This window comes from Microdochium trichocladiopsis (assembly GCF_020744255.1).
Source record: "Microdochium trichocladiopsis strain MPI-CAGE-CH-0230 chromosome Unknown B0I36scaffold_5, whole genome shotgun sequence".
NCBI lineage: Eukaryota > Fungi > Ascomycota > Sordariomycetes > Xylariales > Microdochiaceae > Microdochium > Microdochium trichocladiopsis.
In genome coordinates this window covers 1,171,320-1,192,276 of record NW_025763548.1, presented here as the reverse complement: position 1 = coordinate 1,192,276, position 20,957 = coordinate 1,171,320, and the positions used below count along the sequence as shown (strand labels likewise).

Below are 20,957 nucleotides of genomic sequence, written 5' to 3'. Positions count from 1 at the left end.
GAACTCCAAAGCAGTAGCATGTCATCCTTCTGGTTTTCCCTGGGTGCTGAGAAAATTCGACAAGTCTCCATCACCATACATCACGATATTCATCCTGGTCGACGCTAAATTTCTGGATCTTGAAAATGACGGGAACATTGATTCCTACCAGCTGTCTTGCTGCGAATATTCCTTGAGCACCCGTATCTAGCTCAATGGTCCCTCGAGAGGGCCAAACTCGGCGACATGGCCCCGCCGTCATCAAACCCCCCATCGAAACCAGCACTCCCACTATCCGCACCAGCAGCAGCAGCATTCGCACCAGCAGCGGCGGCGGCAGCATTGGCAGCTCCACGCCTCGCCTTGGCCCCGGCCTTGAGCTGCTCCCAGCGCTCCCTGTACCGGCCCAGGTTCGCGCGGGCCTGGTTGTAGTCCTTCTCGAGCTGCTCCATGCGTGCCGCCGCGAGCGCGAGCTGGTCTTCGAGCTCGCGGTTCTTCCTGCGCAGCTGGGCCTCGTCGGCTGCAACGGCCCCCTTGGCCTGGCTGGTGCCGCTGCCGGCGCCACTCCCCGGAGATCCGGGCCGCATGAGGCGCATGCTCTCGGCCAGGCGCATCCCCGAGTTCTGCGACATGGACTCGAACGCATGCAGCCGTTTGCTGAGCTTGTCGAGCATGTCCTTCAGGCTCTTGTTCTCGAGGCGCAGCTCCTCGACAACGTTGCTCAGGTCTCTTTCCGCGCGGGTCCGGCGAGCTGCTGCGGATGCGGACGAAGACGAAGATGCTGGCGGCAGTGGCGCTGTCGCACGCTTCCGGACAAGACCGCCTGGCGAGTCTGGTGCTTGCGATTCCCGGGCGTCGACAAAGTCCTCATCGTCTAGCTGCTCACTCATGTTGCTGTGTAGGGACGCCTCCATCCGGCGCTTCTCCTTGTCTTCGAACTTGAGAATGTTGGCGTACGTAGTGGTGTGGCCGCTGGTCGGCACGACGTAGAACGAGTCCGAGGCGAGCTGGCCGTCGCGGGAAATAGCCCGCAAGGTCGCCTTGGAGTAGATCTTGGAGATGTCTGGCTCTGCCACGACAGAAGGAGACGGCTTGAGCCGAGTGCGTCGAGGGTTCGTCGGCTCTGGTGGTGGTGCCGGTGGTGCCGCCGTGGCAGGCTCTTCTGTCTGGTCTTCGCTGATGAGCGGAAGCCCTGCAAAAGCGAGAGGCGCGGAGATGCGGTTCATGATGGTGCCGAAGGCACTGTAGAACCTGGAGAAACCCTCGTCTTGCGGCGGCGACTGGTTTCTCGCCGGACTCGTAGGCACCGCACCACTGTCGGAGCCCGAGGAAGTTTGCCGTGTGAGTTTTCCAGGCGGGCTTTGAGGGCTGGGCTTGTCCGCGTGCTCAAGCATATTCTGTATCCTAGACCGAGACTCGCTCTTGCGCGGTGCGCTCTCGACACTACCAGGAGCTTCGGCGCTGGTCATGCTAGGACTCAGAGGCTGGCTGCGGTACTTGGACCGGATGCCGCGTGCAGAGGCAAGGTTGCTGGCGATCGAGGCACCCAGGTCGCGAGAAGGATACCGCGGTGGTCGATGTAGAGTCGGCATCGGCTGGGCGTTCTTCTCGGAGAGGCTGCCAACATTCTCGCCGGAAGACTTGGCGTGCGGGTGGCTAGCTCCCTTCTCGTCATCGCGATGTTCGGTGTCGTCTTGCGCAGTGGCTGCATGTGGGGGCTTCTTGAGGTCGATCTGGAGGATCTCGGAGAGACGCTGGTGGTGCTGTTCTAGGAGCTTGAGAGTGCGCAAGGCTTCGACACTGGTGGTGTCCTTGGCAGCATTGGCGAACTCGCCGGCGGCGCGCGTGTGCTCGTTGATCGCAACGGTCGTCTCGGAGGCGTGGGTGGCCTTTGCGGCAGCCTTTGCGTGGTCGCCGGCCTGTGGGAGCGATGCGTGAGTCCACGTGTCCTGCGTATTTAGGCAAACCCGGGGGCGGCGCCTACCTTGATCAGAGGCGAGGACTCCATGCTGCACTTCTTTGCGATCGCCCAGCAAGCTGAGGCAGCAGTTCTGATGGAACAAGATGCGAGCCCAGGTCTTGTGGCGGTGACGGCATTGGCGAACCCCGGGCCAGATTAGCCAAGCGCTACGCGGCTTGCAAATGCGGCAGGGCCTTTTCCTCGCCGAGAGCGATAGGAGGAGCGAGTGGTTTCGAGCCAGACCAGTGTGCTGGGGGATTCGCAAGGCGGTTGCGCTGTGAAGCACGGCGGCGTGGTGTGTGTACAGTACATAGAGAAGCGCAGGCTGAGGGAAAGTCTCTCGGCTGAGTCAAGCTGGCGGCAAGGCGTGCGCCTGACGCATGGCTGGAGCCCCTCCACCACCCGCCATCGCCATCCCCGTGGGGTCCAGCTTGACTCGGCCCAATGCCTACGCTAACTTACTGCAGGTGTACGTACTTGTACGTACGCTATTTACACTTTCAAAGGACACCCGTGGTTGGCGCGCATTGCTCCTGGGGAGGCTTGACGAGAATAAGGAGATGGGCAGCAAATCACCAACACTTCAAAATTCCAATAATGCCCATCCTATCGAGTCCCGTGCGCCAGGGCCTCTTTCGAGAAACATGGACAAACTCGCATCTTGATTTGTGGTGTCGAGCTTGGCACCAGCACGGCAAGTCGTCCCGGTCCCTCGCAGTCCTTGCCCTCTAGCGGCTGGTGTCAATTGCAGGGCGGCCCTGCGTGCTTGCGCACGTTGCGTCATCCACCGTGGGCCACCAGCTGTGGGGGAGTGTGTCGCAGCAGCGCCTGTTGGTGTGACCCAATGCGTTTCAACTCCCAAGACCCTGGATAAGTACCTACAGTAGGTAATGCTGGCAGAAATGAAACTTTCTGGCCGACATGCTGGCCTTCAGCACAGATTCGATGATGTTGGCGTCGACGAATGCGGCAGAAGGAGAGCATCGCGAAGAGCCGATCACCACGTGCGCAACCATGACACGAGATGACCATGCCATTTGATGGTGGCAATCGTGGATGCACATCTACTCTACATGTCTGCAGGGCGTCGCCCCAGCGTATCAGATCCCCAGGAGGTCCAAGATTGACGTCGTTGGCGGGGGGCTCTGCCGCGAGCTGCCACTTCGGATCAAGACCCCCGTCAAAACGCATGGTCAAGAGGGCTGTCATTGCACTCCCGACGGTGCCAGAGGGCGGGCCGGCATCTATCAGGGCAATTAATTTGGGGGCAACCTGTCGTGACTTCATCTACATGCCTGCTGATTCTCGCGCCCCCTTCTTACTGTGTCTTCCATCGTCCATACCACGACACCCGTCCCACAACCTACCACCAGCCATTTTCGCGAAGCCCTCGTCACTTCTGCCCACCCAGCGCCGCCTCTCCCCCGTCCTGAGGCCATCGCGACGACAGTATTGGGTACATGCCAGCAGCGACTCTGTCCTGGACACGCTGATGATGATGATGACGGCGACAGCACAACTAGCGCGATAACCTCACCTCCTCTAGGCAACATGGACGCCGCAAGCCTCAGCGGCTCCAGCAGCACCAGCAAAATCAGCAAACTGCTCCCTAAAAAGCTCGCAGTCCACCGCCGCCTCAGGAACCACCCGTCCGGCGAGAGCCTCGACTCGGCCGCCAGCAGCGACGACGGCCCGCGTGGCAGGAGTCCCTCCAGCCGCGAACTCCCAGCAGGCAAAGGCTCCTTCTCCACGTCCCATGGCAGCGAGCCGAGCCTGATCGAAGACGACAACAGCATTGACGGGGACGACGCAGAGGCCGCCATCTCGCCATTCGGCTACGAGGGCGACGAAGCAGTGTAAGTGTCATGTTTCTGTGGGCTCTCTGCCTTGATTTACTTGCTTTACCAGCTGGGCCTGGATCCCACTCTTGACCGGGCGACAAGTGAGCCTTCTCGAGCTTGCCAGGTTCCAGACTACACAGAGCTAGCAGCAGTGTAAGTGCATTAGCCGCTTGCTAGTGTGGGAGTAGTAAGACCACGCGGTTGCGAGCCGTCGGTCTCAGCTGCGACTCGGCTGTCAAGTCACGCTCCACAAGCCACCATCGCAATTGCGCACCCCTCCGCTCCCACCACCAGCACAACGTCACCAGGCATCACTCCTTTGTGTTGGCCGCTCGTCTGAGTGGCACAAGCCAAACCACTCCTGTGGAGCATGACGGCAGACAACCTGCCAGAACCTACACGAACATCAGTATTCCCATACACTTTCACCTGGATTCACAGCTCGAGCACCTGCTGGTCTGTGCAGTTGCACCTAGACCCTCGATGCGACGCTGTTGGATCCTCCGGGCCAGCTCCTTTTAACTAGGCCTAGACCAGGACGCGCAACATATCAGCGTCACTGGAGCCCGTCCCCACCACGCAAAGCCCTCTTGGCACGCCCGCCTCCTGTTGTATCCCCAGTCAAGGTGCACTTTCGTGAGACTCGCCCTTTTCCTCTCCTGTCAATCTCTCGTCCTATTCGCATCTTTGTTTCCGTTGCCTTGGCATACCGGCAATATCCTTTTATCCCACTCCCAAGCCATACATAGTGCGCTGCTAGCGTCGCGACGACGATCTCAAGAAGCTCCAGTCCCCTAACCAGCGGTTCTCTCCACCTTCAGGTCAGGGCGTCGATCCTCTGTGCGACCCACTGTCCCGTCCACGCACCCGTCTCAAATCGGCCATCTGACGACATCATCTCCCTTCATCCAAGACCAACACCTCTCGGAGATCCAGACTCTCGATCACGGCGACAGCTCGGACGCAGTGCCGCGGTCCGGAGATCACTCGCCACACATTGACACCGTTCCTGACCCCTCAAAAGCACCACTGCCCAAGCTGGCGCTGGAGCCGCCTCAAGACCAAGCTAGGCAGCGATCAAAGTCGCCAGCGGGCAGATTCCGTGACGCTTTCCGCAGCAAGAAGTCATCCGAGAGCATCGCCAGCAGCGACATTGCACCAAGCACAGACCGTGCCCAGGCGGTCACGCCTCCGGAGCACCATGCGGACGAGCCAGTAGAAGCACCACCTGCCAAACAGTCGTTGCGCCCCTTTCGGCCTCAGCCATCCATCGACACATCTGCGCCGCCCCGGACGCCACCACAGGCCGAGACATTTCCCCCCGAGATTGTCAACACCCCGCCGACGCCGACAGACTCTCGTCACAATAGCGTGTCCTCATCCCCAGCCTCGTCTCGCATCGCCCAGCTCCCCAATGTCGTTGTCTCGCATTCTGGTAATATGATCTCACACAGGCGAGCGCGAGCAGGTTCAGCGGCAAGCATCGGCCCCAGCAAACTTTCAAACATCACAGCAGCACCTCTTACACCGACTCCAGAGAACGTTGGTCCTCCGACTCCAGGCGCCGGGTTCTTCTCTTCAGTCTTCTCCGCCGCGCAGAACGCTGCCAACACCCTCACAAACACCATCAACACGGGCATCAGCCCCAACACCCCCAAAGGCAAATCGGCCAGTTCGACCAAGCTTGACGACCAATCCAAAGACGACAGGGTGGAAGTCGTGCCATCGGCAGCACAGGCAAAGTCCGGCAACATGGGCGGCAAAGAGCTTGCCGTCAAGACCCTTGGGTCGGGTGGTCTGAGCCTGGAGCAGCTTGGCATCGCTGACCACGGCAGTGCCTCTCCTACACCAACCATGTCGAGATTTCCCGAAAAGCCCGCCGAGTCCAGATTACGGTCCGAGTCGGCTCCTGTCGACGTTTCTAGCGAAGTTCAGGCAAGCAACCAGCTGGAAGAGCCAAGCTTGATGCGACCCAGTTCGCTGGCTGGATCAGTCACGCCGCCAACGAGCCTGTATGAGGGCAAGTCAAATATCCAGAGGAGCAGCAGTATACGCAGCGCCATTAGTCGACGTCGGAAAAGAGGCAGTACTGGTGGTACGGCAACCACATCGGCCACGGGCAACACTATTGGTGCAGCTATCGTTGCGGCGAACGCCTCTATCACCAATCCGCAAGCAGGCGGCGGTGCTCCGAAATTCACCGGGTTCGCGGTGGCCAGCAAGAAACGCAACCGCGATTTCCATGGCCTCTTCAAGAGCGTCCCCGATGACGACTACCTGATCGAGGACTACAGCTGTGCCCTGCAGCGAGAGATCTTGGCCCACGGTCGGCTTTATGTATCTGAAGGCCACTTGTGCTTCAGTAGCAATATCCTGGGATGGTCAACCACGTTGGTGATGAGTTTCGATGAGATTGTATCCGTTGAGAAGCGAAGCACGGCGCTGGTCTTCAAGAACGGTCTGATGATCTCGACGCTCCACGCCAAGCATGTCTTTGCCAGTTTCACCAGTCGTGACTCTACGTACGATCTCATAGTCAACATCTGGAAGCTGGGTCATCCCACGCTTCGTAGTACGCTCAACGGCGTCTCCCTCGGCGATGAGACGGGCGGCGACAAGACTGAGAAGATCGACGCCGATGAGATCGCAGCAGAGGCGAACAGTGGCTCGGGAACAGACGACGAAGAAGAAGACGACTCCGATGATGGAGAGGACATATACGATGAGGACGAAGATGAGGATGACGTGCCACAGGCGACGCAGACGACGGAACTGAGTTCGGCGGACACAGATGCAGAGAAGATTACGACGAGAAAGGTTTCTGGGGCTGTACCCGGAGGCATGTCTGCGGAAAAGGCAGACGGTGCGCCAGCACCTTCGGCCGCCGCGACCTTCCCTGGCCCTACTACGCATGCGCCTACAGAGTGCAGCGAGGCCGATACACATTTCGAGGTCGCTCTCGCGGACGACGTCATTCCTGCGCCTCTTGGACAGATTTATGACTTCATGTTTGGGCCGACGTCTGTCACCTGGATGGCGAAGTGGTTGACAGGCGAACAGAAATGCACAGATCTCCAGATGGAAGACAAGAAAGGCCTGACCAACGACAACAAAACAAGACACTACACCTACATCAAGCCACTGTACGCGCCGATAGGCCCCAAGCAGACCAAGTGTCTCGTCGACGAAACAGTGGAGGCGCTCGATCTCGAGAAGAGCGTCAGCGTTCTCGTGGCCGTGCAGAATCCTGACGTGCCCAGTGGTAACGTCTTCAGTGTCAAGACAAAATATTGTCTAACATGGGCCGAGAACAACTCTACCCGCGTCAATGTCAACTGCACCATTGAATGGACAGGAAAGAGTTGGCTCAAAGGTGCGTTTCTTCTACGCGCATAGCTCAGGCTTCAAGCTGACCACAGACCATGCAGGCCCTATTGAGAAAGGCGCGAAAGACGGACAGATGCAATATTGCAAAGACCTCTTTGCAGCGCTCAAATCCGCAGTGTCGTCTCGCAGCCGTGCTACTGGTGGGAATGGCGCAACCGGTAAGGGCAAGAAGAAGAAGGGCAAGAGCAAGCAGTCGGATGCGTCAAATGAGAACCAAAAGGTGTCTGAAAGACAAGCCTCGAAGGCCTCGGACTGGGGTATATTCGAACCACTCCACGGCCTCCTTGGCCCGGTTGGCGACATTGTTAAACCAGTATTCACGGGCAACGTGGTCTACGGGCTGTTCGTTGGTTTGCTTGTGGCGTCATTCTTTGGGTTTGGTCTGCGGCCGGCTGGACCAGGCTACGGTCGCAGTCTGGGCTTCATGAGCCATGCCGAGCGGCAAATCGCCTACGATCAAGCTTGGAGAAACGAGGAGGGTGATTTGTGGGATTGGCTCGAGGATCGTGTCGGCCACCACCGACTAAGCTCTGATGCCGTGCCTGTACAAATGCGAGTGGTTGAGCCGCAGGCTGTTGAGGAGAAGCTGCGGCAAGAGCGGATGAACGAGAAGGAGATGGCCGAAGCCATCCGGGTCACGGAGGAGAAGCTCAAGATCCTGAAGTCGGTCATGGATCAGAGGAGCAAAGCCGCCGGGTCGTCGACATTACGTGGGCGGCCTACGGAGCGGGTACCTGAGCTGTGAAAGCGAAGCGTAAATGCATACGCCTGGGAAAGGCATGGATTCTCCTTTGTAAACCTGATTCGACACGCGGTCCAGACGCGATTGCGAAACACGCCAGCATAGCATCATCTTCATTTTGTGTAGTCATTAGTCTGTATATACGAAAGACCACTTGATACTTATTCAAATCGAGTCTCTCTCTCTCACGCTCTTGAGCCTGCTCTCGCACCTGCACAACTCTGCTGGCTTGCTGGTTCTATGCCCCACAGCCCGCCCCCCACTAGGAACACTTTACGTGGCTCTGCTCAGTCTAGGTCTAGGCGCGTCTCCCCAAGACCGCAACGCGTTTTTTTGACAAGTGTGTCGGGTGCCACACTTCAATCCGTATGTCGAGGTCATTCCACTTGCGACGCTCTCCGCCCGCCTCGCGCCTCGTGTCCCGACTTTACACGAGAGCAAGCCCGGACAGACCTACGCCCAAATCATCCACGGGGGTCTCGACACATCCTACGCGTCGTCGAGTGACAACCCTTTCACAAACCAAGACTTGAAGCGAACAAGGACATTCACGCTCGCAACCTTCGACAGATAAAAGGGCCACTCGGCAAGTAGACGCATATACAACACTCCTCACCGTGCTTGACCTCGGATCACGAATCACAAAATCTGCCCAGCTGCAAACACACACACACACACACCCCCGGAGCTCGTGCCAGTTTTAGAGGTGGAGAGGAAAACCGACAAAAAGGAACAAATCATGGAGTACAATACCGCAGGCGGCGGGGGTGGAGCAGCAGACGATGTGCAGGGCCACTACTCGGACGGCAACCGCGCGTTTCTGCAGGCGCTCATGTCCCGCGGGAGCATGACTTTTGCCGAGGCGCGGCCGGTGCTGGCGGCGATATTCACGGTGCAGGAGAAGGAGGAGGGCGGGGGCGGGGGCGAGGGAGGGGGCGAGGTGGTCGAGCCCGCGCAGGTGACGATGGAGGACATGGAGTCGTACGTCGCGGCGGCGGCGGCGGCGGTGTCGAGCTTCGACATGGAGATCCGGAGCATGCGGCTGCAGCACGCGACGTCGCTGGCGGGACATGCCGGGGTTGAGGAGGCTGCAGGTGGTGGAGGTGGACGCAGCGGGCAGAGAGACGGAGGCGGAGGAGGGAGGAAAGCTGGCGAGCGAGTCTGGGCGGTGGTGAACACGACTTCGGACGGGCTCACGCAGCTCGCGACGTTGCACTCTGCCGAGGAGATTGCGTTTGTCAAGAGGGTGATCGACGCCATGTTTGAGAAGTACAACACGCCCCGGATCGAGGCCCTGTGCCTGGACTCGATGCAGGCGAACAAGCTCAGGATACCGCCGCCCCCGTCGGAAGACACGACCATGGTGGACGACAATGACGAGGACGAGGATGGTACGACACAGCAGCAGCAGCAACCGACACAGACGCTGAAGGGGCTCAAGTCGAGCGAGGCCGAGGCGGTCATGCACAGCATGGTGGACGAGGGATGGTTCGAGAAGACGCGCGAGGGCTTGTACATGCTGAGCAGCCGGGCGCTGCTGGAGCTGCGGTCGTGGCTGGTCGAGGCGTACAACGACCCGGATGCCGCCGAGGGGGAATGGCGGCGCGTCAAGCACTGCGAGGCATGCCGAGAGATTGTCACCGTGGGAAAGCGTTGCCCGGAGCGGGACTGCCACATGCGACTCCACGAGATCTGCGACGATGCCTTCTGGCGGACGAGGAGGGATCGCGCGTGTCCCAAGTGCAAGACGACCTGGCCTCGTGGAGAGGAACATAGGTCCTTTGTCGGGCCCAAGGCGATTACAGAGACAGAGGCATATCAACGCGGCCGGAGGAGGAGCGGCAAGGCAAGGAATAGCAACCTCGTCGAGCAGATCATGCATGAGGATGAAGAGGACGAGGACCCAGAGGGAGATGACGACGAAGAGTGAAGGGCGCGGACACGAGGAAAACTGTGCAAAGACGATGAGACCCACGACGAGCATGAACACACACACATGAACGAGATTTATACCAGCCATCAATTCGATGCTTCGGGAGGAAGAAGCCAAGGAACGATACCCATTTTGCACCTGTCTATTCCGCGAGACGAAACGAAAGCAGTCAGCCAGCACGGCGGGCTATCACACAACGACGACAACTTCAGAACATGTAGAGAATTACAACAACAAAGTGCGGGATGAAAGTACCGGCCCTCCGTCCACGTGAGAAGAGTTCGTGTTGCTCTAATTCATGTTCCATCAAGAGGCAGGCTGCATAGGCCCCGTAGATCTGCCGTCATCCTTGCAGGTGGGCTAGGCTGGTGTGGATCCCGGTCAATGTGGCGGGGCTGAGCTCAGGGTCGTGGTGGATGCTGGCTGGGAAACTTGCTTGGCTACCTCACTCACTTGGCAACGACGTAATGGCGGCTGCGGTGGAGCTCCCGCCACTAACTAACGTCGATGGCCCGCAGACACCCGCGCAGCGCAGGCCTCCCAGGTGCACATGCCTGCCCTGCCCTGCCCTGCCCGCGCAAGCACAGACGCCCGCACGTGCTTGGAAGGTGCCCGATCCCATCACTAAACGGCCCAGACGCTGCGGTCCAGAAGTTGTTAATTATGAGACACGCCTGATCCGCCAACTGTCTCAACCTCTCCTCTACACATCTTTGCTCCTCCCAAGAAGACCTTGAAAGCACCCGACTTTCTTCGCCGTGCCCGCCAGCAAGGAAGCTCACGTCCACGACCTGTCGATTTGCAGTCTTACCAAGTCAAGATGCTTGAATACTTCACCTACAAAAAGGTCAAGAAGCACAAGGCGGAAAAGGAAGACAGAGAGCGCCTCGAGCAGAACAAGAACGACGCAGCCAAGCCCACCCCGGCCAGCACTTCCTCCACCACTGCCACGCCCGCCGCCAGCAGCGCCCCGACAATCTTCTCCAAGCCCTCTGAGCAGCAGCCTACAAGCTCCCCCGGCAGGCCGCTACTGGACCACGAGGACGAAGCATTCCTCGAGCGCCTCACATCTTCCGAACGGGACGCCACAGCAGCTGCTGGCACTGCCGACACAAGCGACGAGCCGCATGCGCGCCCTCCGCTGCCCAGTCGTCCGCACACAATCGACCTGGCCTGGGACAGCGATGCCTCGAGCGTGGCGAGTGCCAAGCACGACAACAATGTCAAGAACCTCAAGGACGGGAAAACAGCGACGTCTGCAGATGGCAAGGGCAGCAACCGCCTGTCCTTCATCACAAACATCCCCCGCTCCATCTCTGTGCGCGTCAAGAACAGCAAGGGCGACAAGTCCAAGACAGCCACCGACAATGGCAAAGGCAAGGGAAAGGGCCCCAAGGCCGACCACCTGGCAGTGCCGTCCGACAAGGAGGCCAACAGAGAGCAGACTGAGGTTGCCAAGGTGCTCGATGACCTGAACCTCGCGGCGTCGGGAGACAACAAGGTCTTCTCCCTCTCCAAGGAGTCGGCCGAAGTGGTGCAGCGGTTCACGCAGGTGCTCAAGGACCTGGTCAACGGCGTGCCCACAGCGTACGGGGATCTGGTCAAGCTCATCGAGGACCGCGACAAAGTCATCTCGAACAACTTTGATCGCCTCCCCAAGGGTCTGAAGAAGCTTGTCACACAGCTGCCCGACCAACTTACCTCGAAGCTCGCGCCCGAGGTCCTGGCCATTGCCGCCGAGGCACAGGGCCTGGCTGTCAACGAGGCCGGCGACGGGCTCAAGGGCGCCGCGAAGAATTTCGCCAATCCTAAGAACCTGTATGACCTTGTCACCAAGCCAGGGGCCATCGTCGGCCTGCTCAAAGGCATCGTCAACGCGCTGAAGGCGCGCTGGCCTGCGTTTATTGGGACGAACGTGCTGTGGAGCGTGGCTATCTTCCGTAAGTACAACTATCATCATTCAAGTCATTCTGTTTTTTTGAAAGACCAATATGCTAACCATAGGTTGCCATGTAAATCAGTCCTCCTCTCAGTCCTGTGGTACTGCTATAAGCGCGGCCGCGAGGAGCGTATCGCTCGTGAGGCTGGCGCAAATCCAATCGATGGCAAAGACCGCATCGAGGAGCTGCCAGACGATCCGTTGTTGCCTGCCCCACCGGCGTCGTCCTCAATACGGTCAGGAGCTGAGGCGACAGCGACAACCGGGACAAGTGGAAGTCCGACGGTGACGTTATCCCCACCGCCACTAGCCGCCGCCGACGCAGGCCCGTCAGTCAGCGGGAAGAGCAGCAAGTGATGGTAACAAGATGGCTAGGATGACGAGGAGCCGGGCTGTGGCAGGAGGGCTCCGCGGAGACAGGATCAGCATTGGCAATGTTTGCAGACATGACACATCAACTGCGATGACGATAATGACCAAACAAGATGAAGAAAATGAACCCGGCCGTGTCTTTTGTCGTGGATTATGCTATTGGTTGTACGCATTGGTTTCAGCAAAATAGGTAGATAAATGTAATGTCGAGATACCCTTCCCTACCAACCCTGCTCGACCCTTGGGAATTACTCTGGTCTTGTATTGATTCGGCAAAGACGTCTGCTTTTGTGATCGAATATGATATATATTGCTTGATTTACTTTACGTAGCTCAGATGTCTTGTGTGGACCTCGTAAGCCGTGAAGCAAAGTGGATTCGTCTGCCTTTTCACATCATGGACGACAAGTTCTGCATAGATGGAGTGCGGCCGGTATTGAGGGAGGAAAAAGGTAGTAGGCGAAACATAAACATGTCAAAGGTAGAGAGAGTGGTTGCCACTCCCACAACCATCTCCTCACGAGCTGCTGTGCTATCGGTCTCGTGCACAAGCGCAAAGAGCAGCGCTCTTTGCAATTTGCGTTTTGTGTCTTTTCCTCTTTTTGAGGGCTATTTGGCCTACATGAACCAGTCCCCATTTCACTGGCTGTGATATATCACTTGGAAGTGCCCCGTGCCCCTCACGGCTGCGTGCTACCTCGGTTCAGCACTTGCACCTCTCAAGCCCAGACGTCGACAATTTTCAGGCAGTCAGTCCTTCAGTCGTCCTGAACCAGCTCCTTGATCTCCTCACGAACGCCGCTACCGCTAGACAGCGCCGCGCTCACCCCATCGGGCCTGCTGAGAGCAGCAGCACCACCACCACCACCACCACCACCACTCACGCTGCTGCTGCTGCCGGAAATAGCAGGACCGCTGCCATTCGCTGTCCGGTCGACCACCCGCGCTCCATCCTGCATCCAGAAGCTGACCTCGTCGATCACGTCGGCGACTATATCCTCGACAATCTGCTCGTTGAAGCGGTCCGCCACGGGCCGCAGGGTATCCGTGGGGATGTCCTTCTTCTTCTTCTTCTGCTTCTGCTTCTCCTCCTCCTCCTTGTCCGTAGGAGCTGCGGTTGCTGCTGATGCATCCGCCATCTCGACGTCATCCGCAGCCTGCTCGTCCTCCGCCGCCCCCACGGTAAACGGCGGGGGGTACCAAAAGTCCGGACCAAAGTTGACCTCGGCCGCGCCACCGCGAAACACGCTGATGGCCGGGTAGTAACCCACCATGCCGTCGTCCATGCCCTCCCTCGCGCCGACCTGGGCCTGCGGCTTCGACGCGGGCGGCAGGAAGGCGAGCAGGTCCTCGAACGCGGTGCCCATGGGGACGCCGTTCTTGTACACCCTGATGTACGAGTTGGGCAGCGTGCGCAGCGCGGGGACCGGGTGGTTCGGGTTCGGGTTCTCGGCGGAGCTGGACCCCGCGGTGCCCGAGGCGCCGACGGGCGACGGGTTCATCAGGTCCTCGAGCTCCTTGGACGTGTGGTAGTCGATCTTCTCAAAGTATATGTGCGCCTTGAAGCGGATCGGTATCCTGTCGCGGACGATGTTGGCGGCCTCGGTCGTGTACTGTAGCGCTGCCTCGCCTTCCTCGTCGGCCAGGTCTACGGCCGGGTTGTACTCCCCCTGGACCACTTTGCGGTGCAGGTGTTCCGAGGGCAGCCGGATCTCCAGCCCGATGACGTCGCCCTCCTTGATCTCCTCGCCTGCGGGGAAGAAGTCCTTTGGCCGCGACATGTGCACCTTCTGGCCCTCGACGTCGCGGATGCCGTAGCTGTACGCGTCGAAGCCGACCGGAGCGTCCAGCGACGCCTCGCGCCGCGCAAAGCCCATCCGCACGTGGCCGTGCGACTCGCGCGGCGCAGCAGAAGCAGGCGCTGTTGTTGAGCCCGCGCTGTTGACTGTCCCCCTCGTGACCTTGCACTCCCAGTACCATCGTCCTTGTCGCACAGCGACGTTCGCGCGAGCCATCCGGAATCCCTTGTCTGTCGTCACATGGCGGCCCGCAGGGTCAAAGTACATGTGTGTCGCGGCATCTTCGAAGCTCATGTGCGCATTGTAGGGCGCGGGCTCGGTCTGGCGGTAGTAGAAGGAAGAAGGAAACGTCGGGTCGGCTATGCAATGCAGGTAATGGAAATTTTTCTTGTTGTACACACTGTACACTCGTTGTCAGCTTTTGGTCTTTGCAGCCAGACATCCGCCAGGTTGGGGGGTATGTCCTCACTGTTCAGAGGTCTCGTGGAACGAGATCGTGCTTCCGTCCGGCGCGGGCACGTCATGGTGGTGGACCAGGTAAGCTTCGCGAGCTGGTTCAAAGTCGCCGGGCTTCGGCGGGGCGAGCTTGTATCTCAATGGCGAAGCTTCACCTGGCGGTGAGGTCTTGCCTCCCTTTGGGTCCGGTGTGCCGCGAGTGCTCTCCGCAGCTCCAGCTCCGCCCTTGGACTCGCGCTTCTTCAGAGTCTCCTTCTTGGTCCGTGAGGGCTTGTCCCTTCCGGGCGGGTTCGGTTCGTCGTGCGACTGTAGCCTGGCTGGTTTCGATTCCAAACTGGGGTTGGGATTGAGAGGCGACGAGACGGGCGGCATATGGTCGTCTTCATTGAGCGCGCGCTTCTGCGGGAGCGAGCTGGGCGGTGCCGGGCTCAGAGCAGGAGTGCCCTTGCGCGAGCCGGCTTCATTGCTCTCGGACATCGTATGCGAGCTCCGTCGTGGGAGAACGGCGGCGGCGGCGGCACGGTGGATTGAGCCGGTCACAGCATGGGAGTTGCGGGAGACGGATGTAAAGGTTGACCACAGTTTTGGCAAACAGCTTAACGCGTCGGGGCGACTTGACCAGTCTTGGTCACCCAGCCCACTTTACAATTCAACGACTTTTCAGAACACGCAGCAGTCCGCAGCTACATATCGGGGCATTCTCCTCACGATTGAATTCACGAGGGCGTCTTCTCGCCTCGTTTGCCATATTCACAACGTCGTCATTCTTATGTCCGAAGCTCGAGGTTAGCATGTGCCAGCATGCCCCCACGCGCCCTGTAGTTTGGTGTACTTGTACGTTCTCAATCGACCGCCGACCTCTTAACTCAACGTATGCAGCAGCTTACCGAAAGGGCCTGCAATATCAGATGTCCGCTCAAAAATGAAGGTACATTGTCTCAAGATCCCAGACTAAACACACCAGAAGACAGAAGTTTAAAGATTGCGTACAAAGCACCGGCAAAAAGCAAACGACCACCACGGGACTCGAACCCGCAACCTTCGACTTTCAAACCCCACAGATGGGATAGGAGGTCGACGCGCTACCATTGCGCCAAGCAGTCTCGATCGATCCATCTGGATGCTGAGAACTGGCAATGCTAGTACCCTGGAGTGAAGGGCGGCTTTATTGTGGTTCATATAGACATAATATCCAAGTAATCCAGAACGTGATCGAGGTCTGTCCACAACCAACCCCTTTGGCCCCCAGAGGACCGTGGCCGCGGGAGGCCGAAACTATACTCAAGGACACCAGTGAACACCTCTGGTTCGGGCAGTCACACTTTGTATTAGATCGAGGGGCTCCATAGCGATGTCGCAGGCTGGCATTGTCTTGGTATATTGCTCCGAATGCAACCCTCTAAAGGGACGCCTCGATGTCCCCCGCGCTTTTGACGCAGCGTAAGAGTGAAGCCGGGTTGTCCAGGAGCCTTTCTTTGGGCGAGCTCGTAGCTCATGGGTTTTGCAGGTTGCCTTGACTGGGAATAAAGGACATCGGTTTAGGCGCTGGAGATAAGGACTGGTGGTTGTACGTCGACATATCTTGGGCCATGATTGCGAGATTGCAATGCGCAACATGCATTCTGTGTTCTCATGGTACATGAAATGGGATGCCACAGCATCCTTCGGTCGAGTTGAGGACTCGGCAGATGCAGCGGCTGACCTTCACCGGCTGCGGGTGGGATCAAGGTGTTCACAGCGGTTGGGTGCAATGAATCTTACGGGTTGTTCGAGCTCGTGGGGAACCCGAGACATACAGCGGTAGCATAATCGCCGTCATGACTTATGCTGACGGAGGCTGAGGTTGATGGCTGGCCATCTCCAGGGTGGATGATGGCGATGGGTGGCCCACTGGATACGGGGTCATGCTCGGATGGGCTACCGGTAGTCTTATGTGCCTGTGAGGCCACCATGACATGAGCCTTCATCCTTTGTATCTCGATCTGATGATAGGTGAGGCTATGCTGAGGATGGGCTTTAATAGCTGCCTCTTTCGCTGCGAACCTTGAGGTCGTGCTGCATGTCAGCAAGGAGTCTAACATAAATTCAATCATGCGTTGGTTCAGAAGCACTGACCTGCCAGCCATGTACTCGGCTGCTCGACGCAGCTTTTCGTTACGCACAGAGCCAACAGTGACTGGGTCAATGGGATCCTGGTTGGGAGCCAGAATGCATTGTAGCACACTCCGGGCTCTGGGCTGCTGCGTCTCCTGCTGTGTAAGGATTTTGTGAACGAACCTGGACCCGTGCCTGGCGCTGAGAATCTTGTAGATTCTTGGAATATGGCAGATGTCATTGCCTATGGCGAATGGAAGCATGTTGGCGCGAGTAAGAAATGAGGCGAAAGGGAGGGATACGCGGATGAAGGAAAGCGGCGAGTGAAAGCCTTTGAGTGATTCTCGCCTGATGCTGCACAGCGAGCAAGCGTGGTGCACTCCAAAATGGAAGGCGCGCCCACTGGAAGCTGCAAGGTACTTACTTTTAGCACAAACGGCGCTAATTGGGCAGGCGCCTTCAAGGCTTAACGCACATGCTCTTCTGTCTACAGCGAACCACAAAACGTACTAAGGTACGGGCGAGAGATCATACTCGCTCGACATGCTCAGGTCATGACATACAGCACGTAATTTGCGGAGTCTTGCGAAACATCATGCATGAGTTGGGTAATTGATTTCAACTATCTCGCATAACAGCAATTCTTCAGCCACGAGCTGTGACTGGTGGTAAGGACGAACCTAACGCCGAGAGTGGAGTATGGCCATGGACGACGTCTGGCACAGAATTGGGAAGAATTAAAACATCGATGCTGAACCAAAGTATTACCGGCAGCAGGGTGTAATAAAGCTCTTCTGACCCTGAAGAAGCTCTCGGCGACTCGATGTTGAAATTGATGCTGAACAGGGAAGTCTCCGTGTTCTAGTTGTCGGCGAGCAGAGGGGCGCGCTCTGCATCAGTCTGAGCACCCGGGGTGGTCTTACCACGGCCAGTGGCTGCAGGGATGGCAATCACCACAGTGGCAACAAAGAGGACAGCCATGATGGTGAATGCAAAGATCCACTGAAAGGCGATGATCTGGCGGAAAAACTGGGCGACACCAATGGCGGCCGACAAGACGCTGAGGTTGAAGCCCATTGTGTAATCCTTGTAGTAGACGATAAAGAACAAGCCATAGGCGAGGATGGACCAGATGAAGATGTTGCCGAAAATGCGGGCGACGAGGCCCTCCGGATGGTGGACCATGATGGCACCGTTCCAGTAGATGGCAACGAAGGTCCACGCAAGCGGGCCAGAAACCACGGGAGTGTGGATGAAGCGCGCATATCCAGGGTGGCGGAAGTACAGTGAGGACAGGTTGATGAAGTTGAGGATCAGGATGAGTTCGGAAAGCCCAAAGAAGGAGCGCACAAACAGCATTACCCAGGCAAAGTGGAGTAGGTTGTTCAGAATGAAGTGGCTACCCACGGAGCAGGCCTCGTTGACACGGCCAGTGGTGTTGGAGAAGAGGTGGGAGATGTAGATGGCCTGCAGGATGAACATGGCGAGCCTGGGAACAACTGTCAGCAGTTACTTTGAGATGTGGGATGGCCGTCCAACTGACCAGTAGATGGTCGTGATGATGTGGTTCATACGGAATGCCGTGAGGTAGTGGTCATTCTGTCTCCAGATCGACCGGCGGTGGTACGGGCCATCATGCGGGTCGTTGATCGTGTACTCGAAGGAGACGACTACGGAGAGCAGCCATGTGATGATGGTGAGCAGCTTGTAGGTGATGATGGTGTTCTTGCTGTGCTCGTCGCGCTTGGCGAATGGGTTGACTACGGCAGATATGTATGTCAGCTACTCTCTGTAAATTTGGCGGCGCTCTCCACGAAACGAATGCCTGAATCCAGAGCCAGGCCGGACCAAAGGTGAAACTCACTGTGGTGGATGCGCTCCATGACGGGCAGTGAGGACGGGCTTCCTTGACGAAATGTAGGAGCTGTCAAGTGACGGTCGATTATTCGGGCAAAGCTGGCGTTTTTAAGAGTATGGAGGGACAAAAGCTCAAGGCAGCACCGGACGCGACGTTTTAAAGCCCGAGCTAAAAGGATGGTTGGACGAGACAGGACCAAGCTTCTTGTTGAAATGGCAGCACGATGACGATAGTGGGCGAGGTGGAAAGGGCCTGGCAGGCGGCAGCACCCCTGCGCCGGCCTCTGGCTTGCAGCACGGCCGGCCTGCCGAGTTGGGCAGCCTGCAGCAAACTGCGGGGAAGAGGGTGACGTCGATCCGTGCCCTCAGTGGCTCGCCAGTGCCTCTGGCAGGGCGCCCCGTTGCACGGAGCAAAAGCTTGCATCTGCGGGGAGAGCAAACTATCATGTGGTAAGTATTAGCTGATCACTAAATGCGATGCATTTGCCATGCCGCTGCGTACCATCTCGTGCCCGTCAGCCGTCGGACCTGGTGAGAAAAGCAGCACACCTTGCAGATAGTGCTTGTTGTTTCGAGAGGCTATGGGCAGGTCTGTCTTGTGTAATCTTGACTACTGACCACGACAAGCAGCATTGCCAGAACACGGCACGAGCAAGTGCCAGGAGAGCACTCTATTTGGAGTCACAAAGAGGGGTTGGCTGGCCGTGGGACGTCTTGGCTTACGAGCCCTGTGCCACACTTGCGAAACGTCCCATGCACGATCGAGATGCGAGCATCAGGCGACAGCACAGCCACGACTGAGGCGGGCCACACAGGCTACTCAGAAGAAAGCAACAGATCGGCAAGAGCGCGTCTGAAGATAGGCGCAATGCTCACGAAGGAATGGCACGATGCCATACCGTTCGGAGCTCCAGTCATACACACAGTACAGTCTGTTATGGCTCATGTAGTTCCAGCCTGCCTGACGGGTGCATGCGGGCTCAGGAATATTAGATCGGTCCAAGGCGTGGGTCAGACAGGGCTCCAGAAACCCCTGCCGCCTTCCATGGTTGGCCTGCAGCATTCCGGACTGAAGCTCCGGAGCTTGCTCCACACCACACTCGGGGCCTGCGAGAGCTTTGAGACTTGAACGGACTTGTTTCTCCAGTTGAAGTGTGATGTTGATTGGATCCCCTGCAGTCAGGATTCGAGGTTCAGGAGCGCATAGCCTCTATGTGCTCACAAGTATCTGCTCTTGTGATCCGGGCGAGACGAATATACTTTTCATCCTGGCTGGTTCCGAGTGCTCCTTGCAAAGTCGACGGCTGGGAGACGAGACCAGCCAGCCAGCCAGGCTCTATACAAGACACCAGCCTCAAAACCCGCTCGATTCCAGTAGCTGATGAGATTTCACTAGCTCTCGGGCATCTCGCACTAATTTGGTATTCCATGCAATTGACCAGCTGTTCTCGTTTGCGAGACAAGGCCTTTGAGGAGGTGACACTGTTCTGTGGTGTGTAAGCATAAAGCCATCTACAGGTCGATATTGCATTGCCGAGCCTCGAACCGTTCGGAATCTTGCAATTTTGATGGTGATTCCCACAATGACCAAGAACAAAGGCACACTCAAGATGCGTAAGAGAAGCGGTGATGAAAACTCCCATTTTACTCATGTACACGCAGCATGGATACTTACCATAAGGTAAATAAATAAAGCACACTGTGAAACCCGCCGGCCTAGGAATCGTGCAGTCCAGACAGTCATCTGGGCATCCGTGCCTGTACAAAGGCTGATCACACAAGCTACAACGCTTTTCTTTGGCGCATCTAAGCAAGCATTCCCTTCCATAAACAGGCGAGCCAGCCGATGACAATCGAGTGCGAAGCCGGCCTCGTTTGGGCCACAGGCCACAGGCCAGCCTTAGCCAGCCGTCGTTGATGTGCCGCTGTCCGACAGCCGAGTGCAACAGCCGCCGGCTCCCCTGCACAAGCAAGCACGCCTTCACATTTCTCAGCATGCAGCTGTAGGCTTACTACAACGGCAAGGCAGGTCCTCAACACTGGATCTATCAACAACTCAACCAGAACCACACTCTCCGGCCATGGTCTAAACACGAAAGCCCGGGACCCAGCACCAGTGATTGCGCAATGGAATTGAGAAATGGCACCAGCGTCATCACCCGCTTGTCGGTCTCAGGCGGGAAACTTCAAGACACACATAATTATGGCACCCCCCTGCCTCTGCTCTGATCCTGCGTCGTTGTAGTAATGCGCTCTCCCAATTGAATCCACGCGGCGCACGTCGTCTATTCTCCGTCGACGAAAACAGATTCAGTTTGTGCAATCTTGAAACATAAGTAAGCCCTTCTGGGCACGCCATTCATCTCAGCGATTGCACCAGAACCACTATACATTCCTTGCTGTCCTTGTCAAGGCAAACGATGCTTTGCACCACCCCCGAGCCGCCATGACCAGGGAGATCAGGGCACCCCCGGCTTGACCGTGGGTTCGGCTTTGGTCGCTCGACTTGCATGTCTGGTGAGGTGCTGACCAGAAGCACGGTGTCTTGACAGTACCTTCTTGGCTTTACATCCCCCGAGCAGTATCGATGGCGCTTAC

The 20,957-nt window shown here is 57.7% G+C and overlaps 8 protein-coding genes and 1 non-coding gene across 9 annotated transcripts; 4 read left to right on the top strand and 5 right to left on the bottom strand.

The window, feature by feature from the left end:
- Window positions 1-191: 191 nt before the first annotated feature.
- Window positions 192-1,987, bottom strand: B0I36DRAFT_349081 (uncharacterized protein; the record flags this gene model as incomplete). The annotated part of the gene is made up of 2 exons (XM_046156756.1): window positions 192-1,898; window positions 1,964-1,987. 2 exons carry the CDS (start codon window positions 1,985-1,987, stop codon window positions 192-194), a joined length of 1,731 nt encoding a protein of 576 aa, XP_046012594.1.
- A 1,503-nt stretch (window positions 1,988-3,490) lies between these two features.
- B0I36DRAFT_242113 (uncharacterized protein) lies at window positions 3,491-7,912 on the top strand (the record flags this gene model as incomplete). Its single annotated transcript, XM_046149881.1, has 4 exons — window positions 3,491-3,795; window positions 4,602-4,746; window positions 4,915-7,153; window positions 7,209-7,912. 4 exons carry the CDS (start codon window positions 3,491-3,493, stop codon window positions 7,910-7,912), a joined length of 3,393 nt encoding a protein of 1,130 aa, XP_046012593.1.
- A 959-nt stretch (window positions 7,913-8,871) lies between these two features.
- Window positions 8,872-10,198, top strand: B0I36DRAFT_322754 (Nse1 non-SMC component of SMC5-6 complex-domain-containing protein; the record flags this gene model as incomplete). Its single annotated transcript, XM_046153888.1, has 1 exon — window positions 8,872-10,198. A coding segment is annotated over one exon (968 nt), but the record flags the coding sequence as incomplete, so codon positions are not given.
- Window positions 10,199-10,201: 3 nt separating this feature from the next.
- Window positions 10,202-12,379, top strand: B0I36DRAFT_383825 (uncharacterized protein). The gene is made up of 2 exons (XM_046160974.1): window positions 10,202-11,782; window positions 11,864-12,379. The coding sequence occupies exons 1-2, from the start codon at window positions 10,663-10,665 to the stop codon at window positions 12,136-12,138; spliced, it is 1,395 nt and encodes a 464-aa protein (XP_046012591.1). The 5' UTR covers window positions 10,202-10,662; the 3' UTR covers window positions 12,139-12,379.
- Window positions 12,380-13,079: 700 nt separating this feature from the next.
- On the bottom strand, window positions 13,080-14,822 carry B0I36DRAFT_219110 (uncharacterized protein; the record flags this gene model as incomplete). The annotated part of the gene is made up of 3 exons (XM_046149009.1): window positions 13,080-13,211; window positions 13,299-14,352; window positions 14,422-14,822. Coding segments are annotated over 3 exons (1,587 nt in total), but the record flags the coding sequence as incomplete, so codon positions are not given.
- A 343-nt stretch (window positions 14,823-15,165) lies between these two features.
- On the top strand, window positions 15,166-15,643 carry B0I36DRAFT_115811 (uncharacterized protein). The gene has a single exon (XM_046147961.1). It carries the CDS (start codon window positions 15,282-15,284, stop codon window positions 15,549-15,551), a length of 270 nt encoding a protein of 89 aa, XP_046012589.1. The 5' UTR covers window positions 15,166-15,281; the 3' UTR covers window positions 15,552-15,643.
- On the bottom strand, window positions 15,420-15,511 carry B0I36DRAFT_t79. Its single transcript has one exon. It is a non-coding gene; the product is annotated as a tRNA-Arg (tRNA).
- Window positions 15,644-16,034: 391 nt separating the features above from the next.
- B0I36DRAFT_115814 (uncharacterized protein) lies at window positions 16,035-16,867 on the bottom strand. Its single transcript, XM_046147962.1, has 2 exons — window positions 16,524-16,867; window positions 16,035-16,451 (listed from the first exon to the last, which is right to left on the bottom strand). The coding sequence occupies exons 1-2, from the start codon at window positions 16,763-16,765 to the stop codon at window positions 16,166-16,168; spliced, it is 528 nt and encodes a 175-aa protein (XP_046012588.1). The 5' UTR covers window positions 16,766-16,867; the 3' UTR covers window positions 16,035-16,165.
- A 496-nt stretch (window positions 16,868-17,363) lies between these two features.
- Window positions 17,364-18,385, bottom strand: B0I36DRAFT_362708 (uncharacterized protein; the record flags this gene model as incomplete). Its single annotated transcript, XM_046158696.1, has 3 exons — window positions 17,364-17,991; window positions 18,046-18,262; window positions 18,367-18,385. The coding sequence occupies 3 exons, from the start codon at window positions 18,383-18,385 to the stop codon at window positions 17,364-17,366; spliced, it is 864 nt and encodes a 287-aa protein (XP_046012587.1).
- Window positions 18,386-20,957: the final 2,572 nt, after the last annotated feature.